The sequence below is a fragment of the Poecile atricapillus genome, chromosome Z, assembly GCF_030490865.1.
Source record: "Poecile atricapillus isolate bPoeAtr1 chromosome Z, bPoeAtr1.hap1, whole genome shotgun sequence".
NCBI lineage: Eukaryota > Metazoa > Chordata > Aves > Passeriformes > Paridae > Poecile > Poecile atricapillus.
In genome coordinates this window covers 64,623,439-64,641,856 of record NC_081289.1, presented here as the reverse complement: position 1 = coordinate 64,641,856, position 18,418 = coordinate 64,623,439, and the positions used below count along the sequence as shown (strand labels likewise).

The 18,418-nt window shown below is 40.2% G+C and overlaps 1 protein-coding gene across 4 annotated transcripts in view; it reads right to left on the bottom strand.

Moving 5' to 3' along the window:
* LOC131592631 (dual specificity protein phosphatase 16-like) overlaps positions 1-18,418 on the bottom strand; it is a 65,053-nt gene that overhangs the window by 5,318 nt on the left and 41,317 nt on the right. For all 4 annotated transcript variants that reach the window (XM_058864250.1, XM_058864251.1, XM_058864252.1 and 1 more), the window contains exons 5-7: positions 11,004-11,167; positions 4,540-4,699; positions 3,745-3,868 (exon numbers count right to left, since the gene is read on the bottom strand). In XM_058864250.1, coding sequence (XP_058720233.1) covers positions 3,745-3,868; positions 4,540-4,699; positions 11,004-11,167 — 448 coding nt within the window. The remainder of the gene's footprint in view (positions 1-3,744; positions 3,869-4,539; positions 4,700-11,003; positions 11,168-18,418) is intronic.

Genomic DNA, 18,418 nt, shown 5'->3' with positions numbered 1-18,418 from the left:
ACTTCAACTAAAGTTCAATCAAGCATAAGTAACTTGAGGATGGAGTTAAAAAAAGGCAGTTTAAAGAAAAATAATGCTTGCTGCATGCTCTCAATTGTCTACACTTTAAAGGTGGCTAAAAAGTGTGAGGGAAAGGAAACATTTTAACTCTTCACGATGTCCACAAGTGATTCCAGCAATTTTCCGTATTTACTTCATCACTCGCAACTTTGCTACCTTGGTTTCTGACCAGAGTGAAGAACTCCTGGAGTTTTGTATGAACAGCACTTGAGCTTCAGCCAAGAGACCACTTCTCAAGTGCTACAGAGTGGACACCTTCCCTACCATTCCAGTGACATCACTTGTTCCTGTCACCTCTCTCACGTCACTATGCTGTTTGTCATTGTCAGGCAAGAAAGAGCTGCAGTATATTCTGACCTTGTCCAGCAAGTGCCAGCAATTTCTACCCCACGCTGTTACTGACCACTGATGGGATGACCAAAACTAGAAAGGTGCAAATGCAGCATTAAAACAAAAACCCTCCCTCAAGCCCTGCAGGTGTTCAGCAGTAGAGGGGAACAAGATTGCCAAATCCCTGGAAGAGCTCATCTATTTTGGGGTGCTGTAGGAAGCAGCCTGGCTGGTACAGGTGTGCCAGTACACTCATGCACTGCAAGTGTAATGGTAGTGAAAATGTTTTGCTGAACCAGGATTCTAAATGTACAAAAGACTTGTATCACATGATTCCTATTATTTATTTCAAAGTTAAATATAAATACATATTTCCTACCTGTCTGATTTCCAGTACAGAAAAGTAAGTACTTTGCTTTTTAACAGGCTGCAAAACAGAGTTGCTCAAATCCCTCCTCCTCCAGTTTTGGTTTTTTGTATTTTTGGGGTTTTTTTTAAGAAATATTCCTGGAACTATGATTAATCAGTTGACAAGAGAATTAACAAGAAACCTTGAAGAGCTAAATTGAGTACAAACACACATATGATGTGTCACTGGGAAAATTAAATACTATTAAAAATAAAACCTGTCTGGGGAGGTGTACAGAGGATGAGTGTGCAGTCATTAAAAGCAGTGAGAAAAATGGAAAGGTGTAGCTGTGTATGTGTGTACATGCTAGCACATGAAAAATGTAAAACCTTGCATTTTTATTGCTAGTTTTTGGTGGTTTTTTTTCATTTTCCAGAGAACAAACAATACTAGGAATAGTTAAGCTGACACTATGGCCTGGAATATCAGATTGCACAAGCTGATAGCGGACACTTCCACCAAGAAGTGTAACACTGGCAAATGGAGAAATCTAGTGTGTCTCCTCAGGAGAAATTCTGTAGTTTATCCTCTTAGCATTTGATGTGAATGTTTTTAGCAGTTTGCTCCCAGGAATTCATAGTCTTTGTTCATTTTTTTCCAGTCAAAGTTGTACTTGGGTTAGCTACTTAAAGCAAGGTCCTTCTTGCCTGTGTTCTGGTAGCCTCCCCAACACTCTGTTCTTTCCACTTTCTCCTCTCTCTCCACAATACTGGGCAGTCTCAACATTAGAATTTTTAAAAATTAAAAGAGTATGGAAAGCATGCTGGATCCCCTGACAAGTTTTAAAGCTTTGCAAGCTTTTTCATCTCAAAATACACACTATTTTTTCCAACTGGAAAACATGTATAATGTTTAATTCTTATGTTTATTTGTTAAATAGTCCATTATACAAAAGTTTTTAAAAGTTTATTTCTTCGACTTTGTAATAGTATCACCTTTTTATTTTTGTAATAGTGTCAGACAAATATTTTATCTAATGACTTCCTGTGGTAGTTTGACATTAACTGACATTTAGGGAAAGAAGTAAGAAACCCGCCACACTTCCACTAATTCAAAGAAAAGTATTTTTCTTTTAAGCTTGGCCAGCAAGAGATCCCAAACCAATGTGTGAAAGATTCTGCAGATGATTCTCCCTGAGCTATGTCAAAGGAAACATGATGAAATATAACCTAAATTTCACAGCAGTTACTCACTGCTAGGAGAAAAAGACTTAGTGGAATTAATCCTTCACATTCTGTTCACGCTTTTGGTTAAGATACAAACAAGAATTTAATGCAGAGATTTCATGAAGGAATTTAGAACCTCCCAGAAGAAGTTCCTTGAAGTGTGTGCATTTTAGAAGTCTTTTGTTCACTACAGCTCTGCCCTCAGCCACTACAGCCTGAGACCAAGCAGATTTTTTGACTGAGCTCACACCTTGCACAGTATCTGTCCACATCCACTGTAATTCACACCTGTTATCTGCACCTGAAAAACAGAGCTTTTAGCTCCTTAACCAAATCTGTTCCATGTTGAAATTCCTGCACAACACCAAGCTACCAGCAGGCTCTAGTGAGGAAATGTGGGAAGTGTCCAAACACAACAGGAGAGAACTGTAGCTCAGGCACCTCTTACATGCAGTTTTTTCATTGCACACATAACGACATTCAACAGCTTAAAAGAAAAGCTTCTGTGGAAATCATGCTCCACGTAGCAATATCCAGTGTTCATCTCTTTGTCCTCATCCTTATTTTAGGGGTGGTGGTAACAAACACACAGGTTATTCTAAAAGGGCTCCTCCTCTCCCTGCTCCAGAGCAGTTACTCAGATAGGTTCTGCATCTTACAGTGATGCACCAGCTGTGCCAGGGAGCCCATCAAAAAGAAAACCATCATTTTCCGTACAACACAACAAAGCAGTCAGTTAAATTAAATACAGAAGTCATGCTAAACAGAACCAAGACACCTGGAGAGTAGGAAAGTATTCTCAATCCAAGTAGAGAAAAAATGGGATGTGTAAAGGAGGAAAGGGAAGGAGATCTCCACAAATATTGCCAAATGAAGTTACTCTTCAAAATACTTTCTCCACAGTTTTTGGTTGACTTCAAGAGCAACAAAGAAGCTTTCTCCATTCCTGGGTATTTCACTTGCAGGCAGTTCTCTGTCAGCACAACCAAACACCAAAATGCGGGAGACAGATCCAGCCCAGCATTTGTCCTAAGTGTGGCTCTAAATACCCTCAGTTATCTCTTCAACCCTGACCATTCTGCTGTCCCTGTGGCTCACAAGATGCTGTTACACGTGTGCTGTGGCTCTGTGTGTTTGTACACACAGCTGTGGTTCAGGAATGGTGTTCCCACCAAAACTCTCCAAAACCATGCACTGCTCCTCTGCAGCAGGATGGAGAGAACTGGAGGCACTAAAGGCAAAGATCATGGGTTGAGATAAGAACAATTTACTGGAAACAGCGATGAGATAAGAAAATGAACAGTAACAGCACCACAGTAATGACAAGAGGGTATGAGAAAGATGCAAATGATTCTCACCATGTGGAAACCCCACAGCACCTGCCCCAGGAGGGACCCTTCCCCTGCTCCCAGCACTGACAGGAGGTGGCACAGAATAACCTCCAGGTCCTGGCCATGCCTCTCCTGGCTACTGTAAAAATTAACCCCATCCTGGCCGGAAGCAGGACAAAACACATACATGGAATAGGCAGTTCACATTCCATGTATTTGCCTGCTTGGATCAAAGACCATTCTGCAGTGGGCAATTAATATTAGCTGTGTGATATTTATTCAATACCATTAATTTGTTTCTGGAGGAAACCTATGCTTAAAACAAATGTGGCCAGTGAACTACCAAATAAAATGTCTGTTTCCACCCTTGGTCACAGAACCTTTTATCATCCACCCTAAAAACAAGGCAACAGGCACAAGAGTTAGTAGGAAGGGAAGATGTCCCTACCTGTAAGCTTCATCCAAGGACATATCCATTCTTTTCATGATGTATGCAATGGCAATTGTGGCAGAGCGAGATATCCCAGCTAAACAGTGCACCAACACACAGCCATTGGATGCTTTTGCTTTTTCTACATGGCAAAAGAAATTGGCAACTGTCAAACTCAGCAGCATCATACTGGGATGAAAAGTTTACAGAGAAAGCAGTGTTACTGAAAATTATTCAAAGCTTCCAAATGAACTGCTAATTGCAAATCTCATGGAAGCTTGAAATAAAACTCATTTTCTCTAGCACTGTGTAGTAGCATTGAGTATAGAAAAAGCATGACTACACACAGGAAACATTCTGTAGTCACAGCATAGCTCATTTTAATGTACACGTAAACAGCCCTATTTAGATGTCTGGGAAAGGTGATTGTTTCTTATTTTATATACAAGTAAAAAGCAAGCATTCACGATGGAACTAGTTCAAATCTGGCTAGTTCACTTAACAAAGGTAAAGACAGAAGGTGTATGTCCAAATTTCTAATCCACTCTGCAGACATACATCAGGCATCTAGCAGGCTGCCTGAAAGCAGCTCTGAAGTGCCTTTGCTCTGTAATGCTGGAACATGCAGTGGCAGAATCTCCCCTCTTTTCGCTCCTGTGCTCATGAAGTGATGCTAATCATGTACCTCGATTCTGAGGGTATTTTCACACCACACAGAAAGCACCTGGGGCTTCTCTGGCCAAAAGAGCATGGCAGACACACAGAGCAACCTAAGAACTGTTTGAGAGAGAGAATTAAAATTTTTCTACTCACCTATAAAATCGACTGATTTATCCAACCAAGGCAAAATTTTCTCACAAAAGCTGTCGTTCACAGGCACTCTGAGGAAATGGGATTCTGGAATGAAATCAGGCTTTGGACAAGTATTGCTGGCATTCAGGACGTAGCCAATGTCATTCTGCTGCATCAGCTCCTAGGAAAGAGAGGAAGATTAAGCCTAGACAAGTCAAATGGTACCTTTGGCACATTACAAAGCTAAAGACCAAACTGAAATTTGTGTTGGAATTGCTCTAGCTGTGTAAGGGACATTCTTCTAGGAAAAAGACAACTCCTCAGCTTTGAATTATTTTAACAACTTCTAATGATTCATCCAGTGTGTCCAAATAACATGTGAACTGCAAATCCCATAAAAACAAAGTTAACAAAGAAGTAATGGTAGAATACCTTCTGCTACTCTGAAGCATCACTTCCAAGAGAATGAACGTTTTGCTACTTTGGTTTAAATTCTCAGCATGCAAGCTGACAACAAACACTTCCCACATGCAGTTTGCTAACCTGAATACATGTTTTCCAGATCACATATCTAGGACTGAAATTGCCCCATTACAGATATTGGTGAGAAATAGGAAATTAAATGGATGCCTCCTGCAGTCACCTCTCAAGTCCAGGAGTTTCTTGTTTCTAAGGGAATGTGCAAAACTCTCTCAAAACCTCAAGGAAAGAGATTAAGATCTTGAATTAAACCATTTCCACAGCACTGAGTGGCATTTTACAGGAGTCCTGCTCTGTGATACACAATTTCAGTTTACAGTCTCTATGCCTCTTGCTTCTCAGAGAAATGTCACAGGAACAAGCAAAGACACTCAGTGTACATTTAAGAGCCAGCTGGGCTTTTAAATAAATCAGTTTTCATGACTGAAATAAAAGAGAGGTGCCTCTTTTCTACATCTTGACATATGTGTGGTATTAATAGTTGGGGAAAGTAGTTTGTGATGCAGTGGGCACCTTAGTCCAAAAACATGTTGAAGAAGTACTGGAAAAGTAGAGACGGTTCCAATACAAACCATCCAGTTTCCTCTAAGGAAGCATCTTGAAATAGAAAGCAATTTAGCATGTTAGAGTAATGCTTATCAAACTGCCATGGTTCAGAGAGGATCTGGCAGTAAGTGACATGCAATACTAGGCTTGGACACTACTTACACTGAACATAAACACTGAGGAGCTTTTGGCCAGATTTCTATGGAAACGCTTATCTCAAAATAAACATTAAAAAAAACCCAAAAACAAACCCCAAAATCTGGTTTTAATCCTTTTGCTTTCATAGCAGATATATAATAAAGTTTGTCAATCCACAGGAGCAGCAGCATGAAGGAATTCTACACTGCTGATTTTAACTGAAGATCTACCAGTAGAAAAATACAGTCACAAATCCAAATGGTTGATTCTTTCCCAAATTCTTTCTGCTAGAATAGAGATCTTTTAGTGAGGAGAAACAGGGATATGCTTACTTAGCAGAAAAGCCAGAACTCTATCTTGTTTAGTCAGAGCAGTCTAACTAACATGTGATGTTGAACACAAGTACCCCACACAAATGGCACAGCGTGTGTAAAAGGGATGAACACACACACAGGGATATCCATGCATAAATTAAATGCTGAGTGAGAACCAAGAGCTACAGGGGAGAAAGGAATCTCCTTCAGTCATTTGCAGAGGAGAGTGCACAAAGTCCAGCCAATAGTGGTTCTAAACAGGGATTTTACATTAATTTCTGATAGGGAGCTGATTTTTGTTGCCTGGAGTAAAATAAACTGCTCCTCCAACCTCTCATCCGAGCTCCCTCACATCAGCACATTCAGAGGCTGGAGCTGTGGGCACATCAAACCAATGGACATGCATTCTGTCATGAACACATTCATCTAGGGGAACAGGAGATGACAATTCCTTGCAAAGTAAATAATCAGAAGAGTTATTTGCAATGGTCAAAATTTAAAAAAAAAAAGAAAAAAGGAAAAGGGCTGTATATATCAAGGTAAGTTCTCAGCCTTAGTGCTTCTTGCCCTGCTAATTTCTTGGGTCACACTCCCAGTATAGCTTAGCTTCTCATCAACAAATTGCAGTATGTCCCTGTTTGCCTCTCTCCCTTGTGTCACATCCCCCAGCTGAAGCACCAAGCTCCCTCCAGCCCTGCATGCCTTCCACAGCTGCTGCTGCTGCACCTTCCTTGCCTGGATTTCACTCTCACACACTGACATGCCTAAAAGCAGGAGTGCTGTAAGGAAATATGGGAATATTGGGAATTATCCAGAGGGGAGAGGTAGTGAGAATGGGATTCCTGGCACAGGGCATTAACTGGATTCCTGGTATCTTACGTGTGCCAGGGGGGCACCCTGATCCTTAACATCCCCACCCCACTGTTCTGGACCACACAGCTTTTCCCTTCCAGGATCCCAAAGCTCTTCAGCAGCAAATCCCGGGAAACAATTACTGGCTTTAGGTCACAGAGCTGAAATACTGACCCCTAACCAGCTTACTCCCTTGTTGTCACTGCTTGAAGGTGAGTGAGGAGCAACTGGAATATCCAGGACGAAAGCACACACAGGGTCCTGGATCCGCAGGTATGAACAGGGGGGTAGTGAAAGCCTCGCTAACAAATGGACTGCCACGGTCAGGTTTGTTAAGAACATAGCCAAGGAGGGGGTGATGAATTGGGAAGGATAGAAAACCTTATGATTTCTTTTAAAATATAAAGTTGCCATTAAAAACATAAAAAGCCATTGATGGGCAGTACAGTCCAACCATCACCACTGCACAGTTATGCCAGGTTTTTGATGTGGAATTGATTATTCAAATGGAACAAGAAGGCTGCAGATGCCAAGTCCAAAATCTACAAGCCCGGAAAACCACCCCAAAATATTAGTGCTTGTTTTTCAGACTGAAGCTAAAGAAAGAAGTTATGCTTCCTTCTGTTCTGAAGAATCAACCATTCCCACTGTGACATGCTCCAGTGTAATAACCATAACAGTGCCTTCAGTGTGAGGCACCCAAGAGCAAAAAGTGAATTACAATGGAAGATCCAGAAATCCTAATACTAACAACTCTGTGAAAAGAAGGTAAATGCTCTTTTGCAAGCTTATTTACATTTTATGACTTATTTAATCTGAAAATTAATAGCACCTTAAAATGTTATGTTGTTCTGGGAAATAAAATCCGGGTCTGGAAGAAAAGAATAGTTATTCAAGTGGGAAAGCAGAAAGTTTTACATTTTAAATGCTGGTACAAGCTATGAGGTGTAAGTAGGATGCTCCTTCAGGCCCATAACCACACTACAATTGCTTTCTGTCACACTAACTTTCAGAAAAGACAGTCATTCCTATGTAGGTAAGAATTTTCCTCTCTTTCACAAAGAACAAGGAAGATCTTCTGTAAAAGTAAATACTGTCTTGCAATGCCACCAATTTATCACAGGAAAATAACCACAATGTAGCACACTGAGACCCAAAACAAACTTTTCTCTTGGAACTCTTAGGGGAGTTTTAGCATTTCAACACTGCAAAAAATATAAATGTTTTCAGAAGTAAGCATTTAGAAAAAAATCTGCAAAAAATATTAAAATTCTCTTAACTTTCCTGAATGAATAGTTTTGCTGAAGGACAGAAACCAAGCATTTGTGGCTGCACATCTTTCCTAAATGAAGCATTATCAGCAGAGGTATTGATGGTAAATAGCATTAGTATTCTGAAAAGGTCATGAATCCAGATAGTCCTGCAACAACAGAAACATTTCCCTGCTCAGGCACTCAGAGCTTATAAAGATTCTGAAAAGACAAGCTCATCGTGATAAACTTGATGAAAATTCACGTCTTTAATTCATCAGGTCAAACAGTAGTGCTGATTAGTAGATTCTTGCAGATATTTTTGAGATTATTTAATTTCAGAGAAATTGGTATGTCTAGTGAATGGAAGAAACCACGAGAACTCACAGCACTTGAAGGCAAAAATAAGGTCAGTATACAACAATATCTTAAGTTTGGGGAATCCTACTAGAATTTTTCAGCTATTTGTTTGTTTTTTTAAAATCTGGATTTGAATAGAAAAGAGCTATTTTAATCTTAGCAGAGAGCTGACTTCCTGTCCCAAGCAGCCTCAGCAAGGCCATTAAACTAGAACATGCAAACACAGCCACTTACCAGCTCTTGGACTGTCCTAACAGAGACAGCACTTTGCTACTTGTCCCTCATTTTTTGTTTCTCGCCCTCTGCTTTTGAATTTTCTTCCCAGATTTCTTGCCATGCATTTCTGGGCAATCAGTGTAGTCAGTCATCCTGCTTGCTCTCCTCTATGCCCCTGTGCAGGATCCAGGCTTCCCAGAAGCCAAGCACGTTGCAGGAAGAGCAGCGGAGATGCATTATTTGTGTTTCTAACATGCCAGTGTGTGGCTACCACTAACTTTTAATTTAACCCAGAAACTGATTAAACCCAGGAAGCTGGGAGTTGCTGGTATTGTGGAAAACATCAAGTGCCTTCTAAGAGTGTACAGATTGTAATTTGTTCCCACAGCTTCTTTAGTATTTTCGGGTATTAAAGATGGGAGCCATTTTGCACTTTCCAGAGGCAAACATGGAATCTGAAGATGTATATAAGAGGTAGATAAGCCACTGGCACTTAGGTCTAGTTTAGTGCAGCCAACAAGCCACATGCCCAAGAAAAAGGAAAAAGTTAAAAAAAATTAGTAGATCTGAAATAAAAATATTTATATTTGTCCTAAAAATGGGTAAGAAATCTAAGAGGTCACCAGTGGAAGAACTTTCAAAACACTGGTTGTCAGGGATGACACCAGGTATTAAGAACTTCCTGAACACCTGAATAGGTGGTGTGCTATCATTTGTGTGGTTCTCCATGCAGCATGGCAAACACAGTAATCCTTGATTTTCAGTCCAAGGAACATGTGAAGAGGTATAAATCTGACCAGCTCCTGGGGTTCTTGCACTAATTCCAAAGTATCTTCAGCTACAGGGTTTCCTTTGACACACACTGAGGCGACACCAAGATTGCAGACACTGACACAAACATCCAATACCTTATCAACTCAAAGAGGTGTTTTTTTTTTAAATTACTTAGCTCCTGCTGTCTTTTTTCTGGGGACCATAAAATATTTTTGTGGTAGGAAGAGTAATAAGCTGCTTTGACTTCCATCATAAGTGAATCACTGAATTGAATGGCTGACTTGCTACCTGGCAGTAAAGACAAGGAAGATTTTAAAGGACAAAGTACATGCAATGTCTGCTGACTATCCTCCATTTCTTTGCCTTCTTCCAGAGCACAATTACCTTCCATATGATTGCTTGTGCAAAAATCCCTTTAAAATAATTGTGAAAAATCAAAAAATAGCCTATTAATGGCCAGACTGGGATGAAGCAAAAGTAGAAGAAACCAGTGAAAATTTAAATGGTCAAAGTACATAAATTTTATCCAGTTACAGGACTACTTATGATAGCTCCTGGCTTAAGGTTTGTATGTAGATAAAAAACCATACACTGTACGCCTTGCACATAATTAGGGGAATATTCTAGAGCAAAGCACTCCTTCCCTCTTCCCCATCCATATATTTAATGCCAGCTTATGAAGGCTGTTAAGGATTCAACTAATGTATAGAACTGTCAGAGAGCACAGGAGGGAAGAGGGCACATGCAGCACAAGGAATAAAAATTCCCTTTGAAGGGACCCGAGGTGCAGGTTGGAAGCAGTGTGAGCTGGCTCCTCACAGAGGCAAACATCTGTGGTTGTACATAGGAACAGAGACCCATAGCAATTTGAGACGAGCTCTCTTAGACATCTGATAGTACAGCATCCTACAAGTACTATATTTGATAATTTTGCTATTTTAAGATGAGGTTTTTTTGCTATTCTTTAGGAGCAGAAATTACTCAGTTTTAGTAATTTAAATTACTTAGAAACAGTAAAAACTTCCTAATGCAGTGCCACCATAAAAGCTCATTTTAAACAATCCCACTGATTTCAGTAGGTGCACAAAGATTTGTTTGCAGTAATCCCTTATTATACAATTCACAGTGTTTAAATGTTATTTTTTCCTAGCACTTGAAAGAAATACTAAAACCACACAATCTTCCTTTGTCCTGCTGTAACTATGAATATAATTGCGTCAACCTCCAAGACCTGCCAAAACAAGCCAGTCAGAGCTGTGATAGGAACACACTTGACCTGCTTTCATGGTAGGTGTGATATTTGCTGTTGGTTGATAGGTTCCTGAGGAATGTACCATTTCATCTGCCACAGGATGAAGGACAAAGTTTCATATTACATGACCCATAGATTAATTATGTGGTGTGTGGATCACTGCTTCTCCCACAGCTTTCCATGGCTTGTGGATTACCTGCATCCACTTCTGCTGTTTCACACCTGTACCGATACACCATGATGGAAGATCCCTGGAGATCAGATACTCATTCCAGTGACCCACATGGCACCCAGAATGCTCACCTTGTTGAGGACATCTCGCTGACACCCAAGGTAGAGATGAGGGAGGATTCTTGTTGGGCCAGTGTTGGAAACAGGTAGGCAGGGTTGAGAAATGCAAGTAGGGATGAGTGTGGATTTTCCTTCACAGAGACCAGGGAAAGAGCTGGAGAACTCAGCAAATCCACCTGTGAGAGGAAGAGCAGGTATTTAATCTACAATTACCAAAAAAAATCTACCAGTATTTAATCTACAAATGTGGTGGTGCCTGTACCAGTTGTGGGAGAGCAGCATTTAGCATAGGAGATGGGAGAGGCACTGAGGGGCAGCAGGAAAGCCTTGGCAGAGAAGCTGTACATGTGCTTTTTCCTTAGGTCAGCTTTGTGGTTCTCCAGACAAAATGGGAAACACAGTAATCCTTGATTTTTCTCTCCCCAGAATATGAGAAGAAATACAGATCTTTCTGTGGAACCATACATCAGCAGCCAAGGCCTGGCTACATATTCCTACTCTGCCTGGAACATTTATTTCTATCCCTCCACTTCTCAGAAATTTTTGATGTTTCTTCCCATTCTTAATATGTGGAAATGATTCTTCAGAAAAGTTGGCACAGCATCCATTACACCATGAACAGCCACATCTTTCAGTCTCCACCCCAGCAAGATGCTTTCTAGACACTTCCTTCTCCCATATCAGGTTTATACTGAGAGCTCATTAAGAAAAAGTCATATTTACTCTATTTGGTAAAAGTATGAATATGCATTTAGTAATGCTTACTTTTAAAATCCTACATAACTAATTAAAACCCTACATTGCTAATTAAAATCCTACAGTACTAATTAAAATCCTGCAGTAATATTTTGAATGCTGCTCCACAATTAATGTACTTAATTCAGGACACTGGAAGAAGTTTCATCTTTCAAAATCACACCAAGCCAAGGCTTCTCCATCTCAAGTGGGGGAGGTGAAGCAGAGGGAAGACTTGCAAAGCACAGTGAAAATCCCCAGCTCTTTCCTTCCAGATGAGCAGGGTTTTAAGTGAAGAAAGGGAAATTATAACCTGTTCAGAATGGAACACCTTTTTATCATCAAGGAATTGAAGCAGTGATGTGCTGAATCTGCCAAATGCTATGTTCACCATGATTACAGTTTGAAGATGCAAATTAAAATTACTCAGGAATAAGCTAATGTACTGTTTTGCCAGGGCTTGCATTACCATTGTCTGAATTATGCCCATTCTTTCGATTTTAAAAACTGTATCATTAGTAAACGTAGAAACACCAAAGCAATAGTGTGTAACAACCCATTTTATCTAATAAAAAAAGCCAGCAAACAGATTTTAGAGCAAACATTCTATGAACAGCAATTCCTGCTCAGTCTCCTGAATAAATAAATAAACAAGTAAAATAAAGAACTTGACTAGTTTGTTAGACAACTAAGGCACTGCCCATCAGGAGCACAGATCCTGCTTGTTCCATATTTGAGAGGAAGAATTGCAAAACAATTCTCTCACATACTTGCTAAATTTTCTCCTGCATGGCCTAATGTTTTTCTTTCTGTTACTGGAAGCATTTATAGGGAATATATACCTCTGAGATTGAATTTAAGCAGTTATTTGAGAGGGTGGTGAAGAAAAAATCAAATATTTGCCTTGGTTTCATTTGCTTATCCTTTATTCGCTGGGAGCATTGTTGGCTGCTTTGTGGATCCTCTCACCAGCATGACTGGAAATAGAGAAGTCCTTACAAAGAAGCTGCACAAGCAAGGATTTTACATCTGCACTATCTTTGCAAAAGATTACATGGAAAAAGTTTGGGAAAAAAGGTTTCTTCCCAGCTACCTAGGGATTGGTCTCATTTCTGTGTGAAACCTGTGACAAGAAATTAAGAAGGAAGTTAATGTGCAAAACAACTGAGATTCTAGGGTGTTGGAACCCATGCTCTGTCGTCATAAGTATGAGGAGCAGTCTTTTATTTTTATTCCAGGACTCTATCAGGCCAATTGAAATGATTCAAGATTGGATGCTTCAATACTTCCTCTAAGGCATTCATCCTTTCAAAGTCATGTTTCTTCTTTTCTACTCATGCTCTCCTAGTAACATGTTGCTGCACTACCTTTTCAACATGAATTACACTCACAAAACTCTCAAATCTCTGAAGTCTGACATTACACCACCTGCCTTTACATGTGCACCAAGTGAACCCTCTTTTCCTCTGACTGTATTTTAACCTGCTGTTACTGTCTGTACTGAACTGATTTGAGAAAGCACAAAACCAGTGATTTGTTTCAAATATTAAACTGTCTTCCCTGACATCCTCTATGACCAGTTTTTCAAAACGTTAGTAGCTTTTCAATGAATCTGGCTTTGATTTATGGCACTTCCCAATATGGAAAACCCATTATAGGTCAGTGAATGAGGAAAAATTGCTTTAAAAAGCCCACAAACAAGCAAATCCCAAACCAAGAAAATACACATAACATATGCATCCTGCTTAAGTACTAATTCCTTTAAGTGTCACAAACTATCATGGTTCTGGAACAACAGAATCCACATGTATGATCACTGAGCTGTCAAGGCATTATGACACTCATTTCCGTTCAAAAGAACTCATCACTATTTACTTGCACTAACTTACAAAATATATGCATTTTTAAAATACATAAGGAAATCTATTTAAAAAACCCCTCAGTGCCTAAAGATGTATAGAGAAAAAGGATTTATTTCAGATGTCTCTGTTCTCTAACACAGACGGTGGCTCCCCAGAGTTCCCAAAGCTGAACTGTATGACCAGACTACATGAGGAGCCTCTTATGAGGAAAGTGTTTTAAGCACTCGGACCACCTGTACAGTTCAGCTGTAAATGAAGCAGTTTTCAAAAAACAAACCTTACACACTTAGAAAATTAATTTAGTCTACAGGTAGGAATGCAGAACAGAAAAAAGAAAAATGGGACAGGTTATGTTTCAAATTCCATAATTTGGGGATGACCTTCGCAAGAAGGCAATTTTTTTTTCTTTAAATCTTGTTACCTACCACAGTTGAAACAGGGCCATTGGCAGCACTGTGCAGTTTGTTTTAATTAAAGAAAATATACTTTTCTTCTGGAGCTAGTTTCTAAATAACACCCTTTCTCCCACCACTGCTCCAACCTCATGTGAATCATAAATCAATCGCAAGAGCTCCATGTTGAAACTATGGGGGAGAGGAAAGCAAAAATCCACAGATCATTAACAGAGCTACTGGGCTAATAGAGTTTCACTAAATTCTTTGATAAATATCACTGGGCCTTGGAAATAGATGACTGACAAGTTACTCCAAAATATTCACTCCTCAATAGCTCTGAACTACACAGGTTTTCTGTATTCTTAGTGGTAAGCTGAGTTGAAACAGCTCTCTTGACATTCAACAGGATGTCTCTACAAAACCATGTCAAGGTGCCAAAAGCTCTCTGGTTTTGCAGCCCTTGTGTGTGGCAGACAACCCAACGCCTCCCAGTCCTTACAGTAAAGTGTTTCTTGCTTACAAGCCTCCACATCCATTAGCAGAAATCTGGCAAGATCCATTGAGCTTCTTGATTGCCCTGTTGCTATGGTTCTCCAAAGTGGTGACTACAGACTTCTCTTTGATCAAGGCTTCCTCAACTACAGCTGGGATCATGAAGGTATGATCTCTAAGGGAATCTTGGTATCAAAAGTGTCAGCTCCCTTCTCAGCAAACTCAGGAAACAAAACAGGGCCAAACCCAGAATGGATGAAAAAAGTTTCAGCAAAATTCTGCAGTAAAAGTTATCCCTCCTTATAGATTCACTGCATAAGTCCTTATATAAACAGAAATCCCAACTAACTTTGCTGGAAACAGGAAGAGGCAGAGAAAGAATACGGGATCAGGAGGCAACAAATGACAGAGAAATATTGTCAATTTGGGACGTGCTTCCTTTCACTGATGGAATGGAATCCATCCAGATCCGTATAATTAGTTAGTTTAACTACCACTAAACACAAACCATAAATTAATCCAGAGGAATGACTCCTGAGAAGCACAATCAGTTACAGCAGCTCATTTCTCTGTGTTCTGTGGAAACAGAGCAGGAGCATTCTAGCCCTGCCAGCTGCCCTGGGGCAATCAGGGACAGAGCTCTGCAAACCGCCCTGTAGATTTGCAAATGAAAGATCTAAGATGCTAAAGATGCTAAGCCCAAAGGTCTTGATTTGAACACTTAGTACAAAGTTGTGAAGTGCAGATCATATTTCATTGTTTTTATCTAACATTGAATAAAACCTTTCCAGTTAAATGACATCATAACAGGACAGCTGGATGGTTCTTATGTTTATTCCGTGTTACACTGGTTTCTCTTCTTTCTCCTGGTCTTTTTATTTTCTTCAATGGGATGTCAAACCATTCAGAGATGTGACCATAATTAAACAAGACAAATTCACAGGGGAACATGCTAATTACTGATTTGGCCCAGGGAAGAGCAAGAACATTAAACAGAAGCATCAGTTACTAAAAAAATCAGTTTCCAAAATGTGAGCATCATTCTTCATTCACACCACAAAGCACAGATGCTCCCTCATACATCCATCCTATCTCTCAACTTACACATATTTCTAACATGTAGGAAAAGAAATTCAATCAGGAGATAATATCTCTTTATAGTTGCTCATAACATTACTGTTGAAACAGCCAATTCTGTAGTTCCTTTTCATCCTCAAGTATCTGCAGAGACGTGCATCACAATTTTTATCCTTAATCACCTAGAGAGAGCTGCTCTTGCTAATTGGGCATGTGCATACTGACAAAGCACAGAAAGGAACAGAGATCTGGCCATGCTTCAGAGATAAGGTGGGTTAAGTTTGGGTGTGAAACTGAAGAGCAACAGCTGTGGTGCAACTCTGTTTCCTCACAGCTCTGCAAGGAAAGGGAAAGATGAAAATAGGGGACCTTATCATTAGGTGTGACTTGTTTTTTCTGTCAAAGTATGGAGACAACTCCTACAAAGGTGAGAGCTCCATTCATACACAAATCCTAATAGTAAAAAATGTAGAAACAAGCTGACAGTGCATTTGTGCCATGAGGATTTTATACTGTTTTTTTGTAAATGCAGCCACGAAACCTAACTTGGAATGAAAGAAAGGTGAGAAAATAGATGTTCACGTTTGCAGTGAGCCTGGCCAGCTACAGCTTGATGGAGAACCCCAGCAATTGCTTCTGAGCCCCAGAGCCTGGCAGTGTGGCCAAAGCAGACGGGAGAGGAGATTCAGCCAGAGAAGAGGTGGTAACCAGGATGAAAGTCTCTGGCACCTTCTCCAACTAATGGAGACCAAAGACCAGAAAGAGCAGCTTTCCACTTTCAGGCTACATAAACATGTTTTTCATCCAAGTAACTGAGGGGCTGCAGAACCAAGGAATCCCACCTGCCACTTGTGCCCATCTCACAGCAGATCCTTGTGAACTTCCAGCCTGAGCTACCTGAGCTGCTTGGTCACACCAGCAAATCCACTCCCAGCTCAGCTCTTCAGGGAGAGACACTAATTTGAGGCTCTGCACTGTACCAGTGCTCCTTTCATACACCTCACAAGAACTTCCTCTATTTTTTAAATTTAATTATTCCTTTTGACAAGCCTTTTTGAAGCTGACCAATGAGCTTTTGAAACATCTTTTGTGAGTGACAGCAGAGACAGACAACATGGCAACTCCTAAGAGCTGGGCTTCCCTAAAACTCCAGACTAAGAAAAGCCTAGAAACTGTTTAATACAACATCCCTGCAGCTCCATGTGCCTCACCCAGGACACAGAAACAGCCTGTCTGGTGCTCCTGATGGAGATGTAAGAGACAGTGGATGTGTTCTTTCTTTACATGGAGTCTGCTGGAAAAGACCACAAACAAGGCACACTAGTAACAGAGCAAACTTTGGCATTTTTCTGAAGTGCCATTCAACTCAGATACTGCTCCTTTCCCCCCTGCTTTGGATTCTGACTGTTCTGAAAAAGCCAAAGGGAGAAATTGGTCTCCTTCAATGAATTCCTGAAAACAGACTAGAAGCTACTTCCCTCCTTTTCCCACAAGACCTAATTGTCTGCCAGTACATCCGTGTTAATTCAGCATCAAAACCCATTATTTTAAAGCAGGGAGTGGAAAAGGTCTGAGACTCAAGTGATGAGTCAGAAAACCAAAGACTACATGCATGTACTAGGACAGCATTGCAAGCAGGAGACTTTGAAGCTTGTGGATTTAACAGACAATTCCACCTTTATTAAATCCAGAATTTGCTTCTTCATTAAGGGCACTAATTATTCATAATTTTATACAACCACATACTAATAAATATTATATTCCTATCCCCTTTTAAAAGGAATATTGCTATCCTTTTATTTTTTTCCTTTTCCATTTAATTTTCCCTTTTAGAGGAAATAAAGAATAAAAAAGTAGGGAAATTTGCAACTACCTCTAAAACATAATATTTAGGCCCCAAGATTCTACATCAGCCTCACCAAACGCCTGTATTCACCAAAGGTATGCAGTGGAGTAACTCATATTTAGCTTTTGGGGCTTTTTTTTTCCTCTTCTAAAGAGCAATTTAGAATTTGTTACTGTAAATACTGATTAGTGCCAGGCCGGTAAGGTAACATTACTGAAAACTAGGCTAAAAAAAATAAATCAAACTTTGCACTATAGCAAAGACAAAATATACAACCCCCAAAGTTTTATGTTTGCTTTACCTCAGAGGCTCTTCATGCTCTTTCCCAGTCGCATTCCTGTTGAACATTAACGTGTTTATCTAAAAGCTGCAGTATAGACTTTTTTCCCTTGCCGTAAGAAAGGAAAGCTGTAAACTTTCTGACTCACAAGTTTTATGCAACTGCAATGTTTCCACTCTGTTTAAACGAGCTGCAGACCTCCACAGGCCATTACAATTCCTGCATTCCAGCTCCACTCTGTAGGGACCCATGCCATTTTCCATTACATAAGCTCAGGCCGGAGCGCCCCGTTGTGAGGGCTCCCATCCCATTCCTATCCCCCCCTCCTCAGCCACGGGGAGTCCTTCCACAGGATCCAAGCTTTCACAGTTTGGGAAAGCCAGGGGTGTTTTTATTCCAATGGTGTTCAGAAAGTGCCCCCATTATTCCAGGTGTTTTACAAGCACAGTAGCAAGTGAAGTTCTTTGCCCTTGAGGGTTTCTGCCTTTGGTAAGAAAAGGTTAATAGGCAGGTTAAGTAAACAAGGAAGGGGAGATGTGTGAGAATGGGGTCAAGCTTCCCATCTCACCCAAGTGCCATATTCCAAGTGGCACGGCAAGTACAAAGAGCAGAGTGGACACCCACACTTGCCCTTTCTGCCTTTAAGGGGAAAAAAAACCAAAAAACCTTCACCATAATTTCAGTCAATTAAATTTCTCAAGCATCCAGAGGTATCCAAAACAAAAGCAAACTTAACAAGT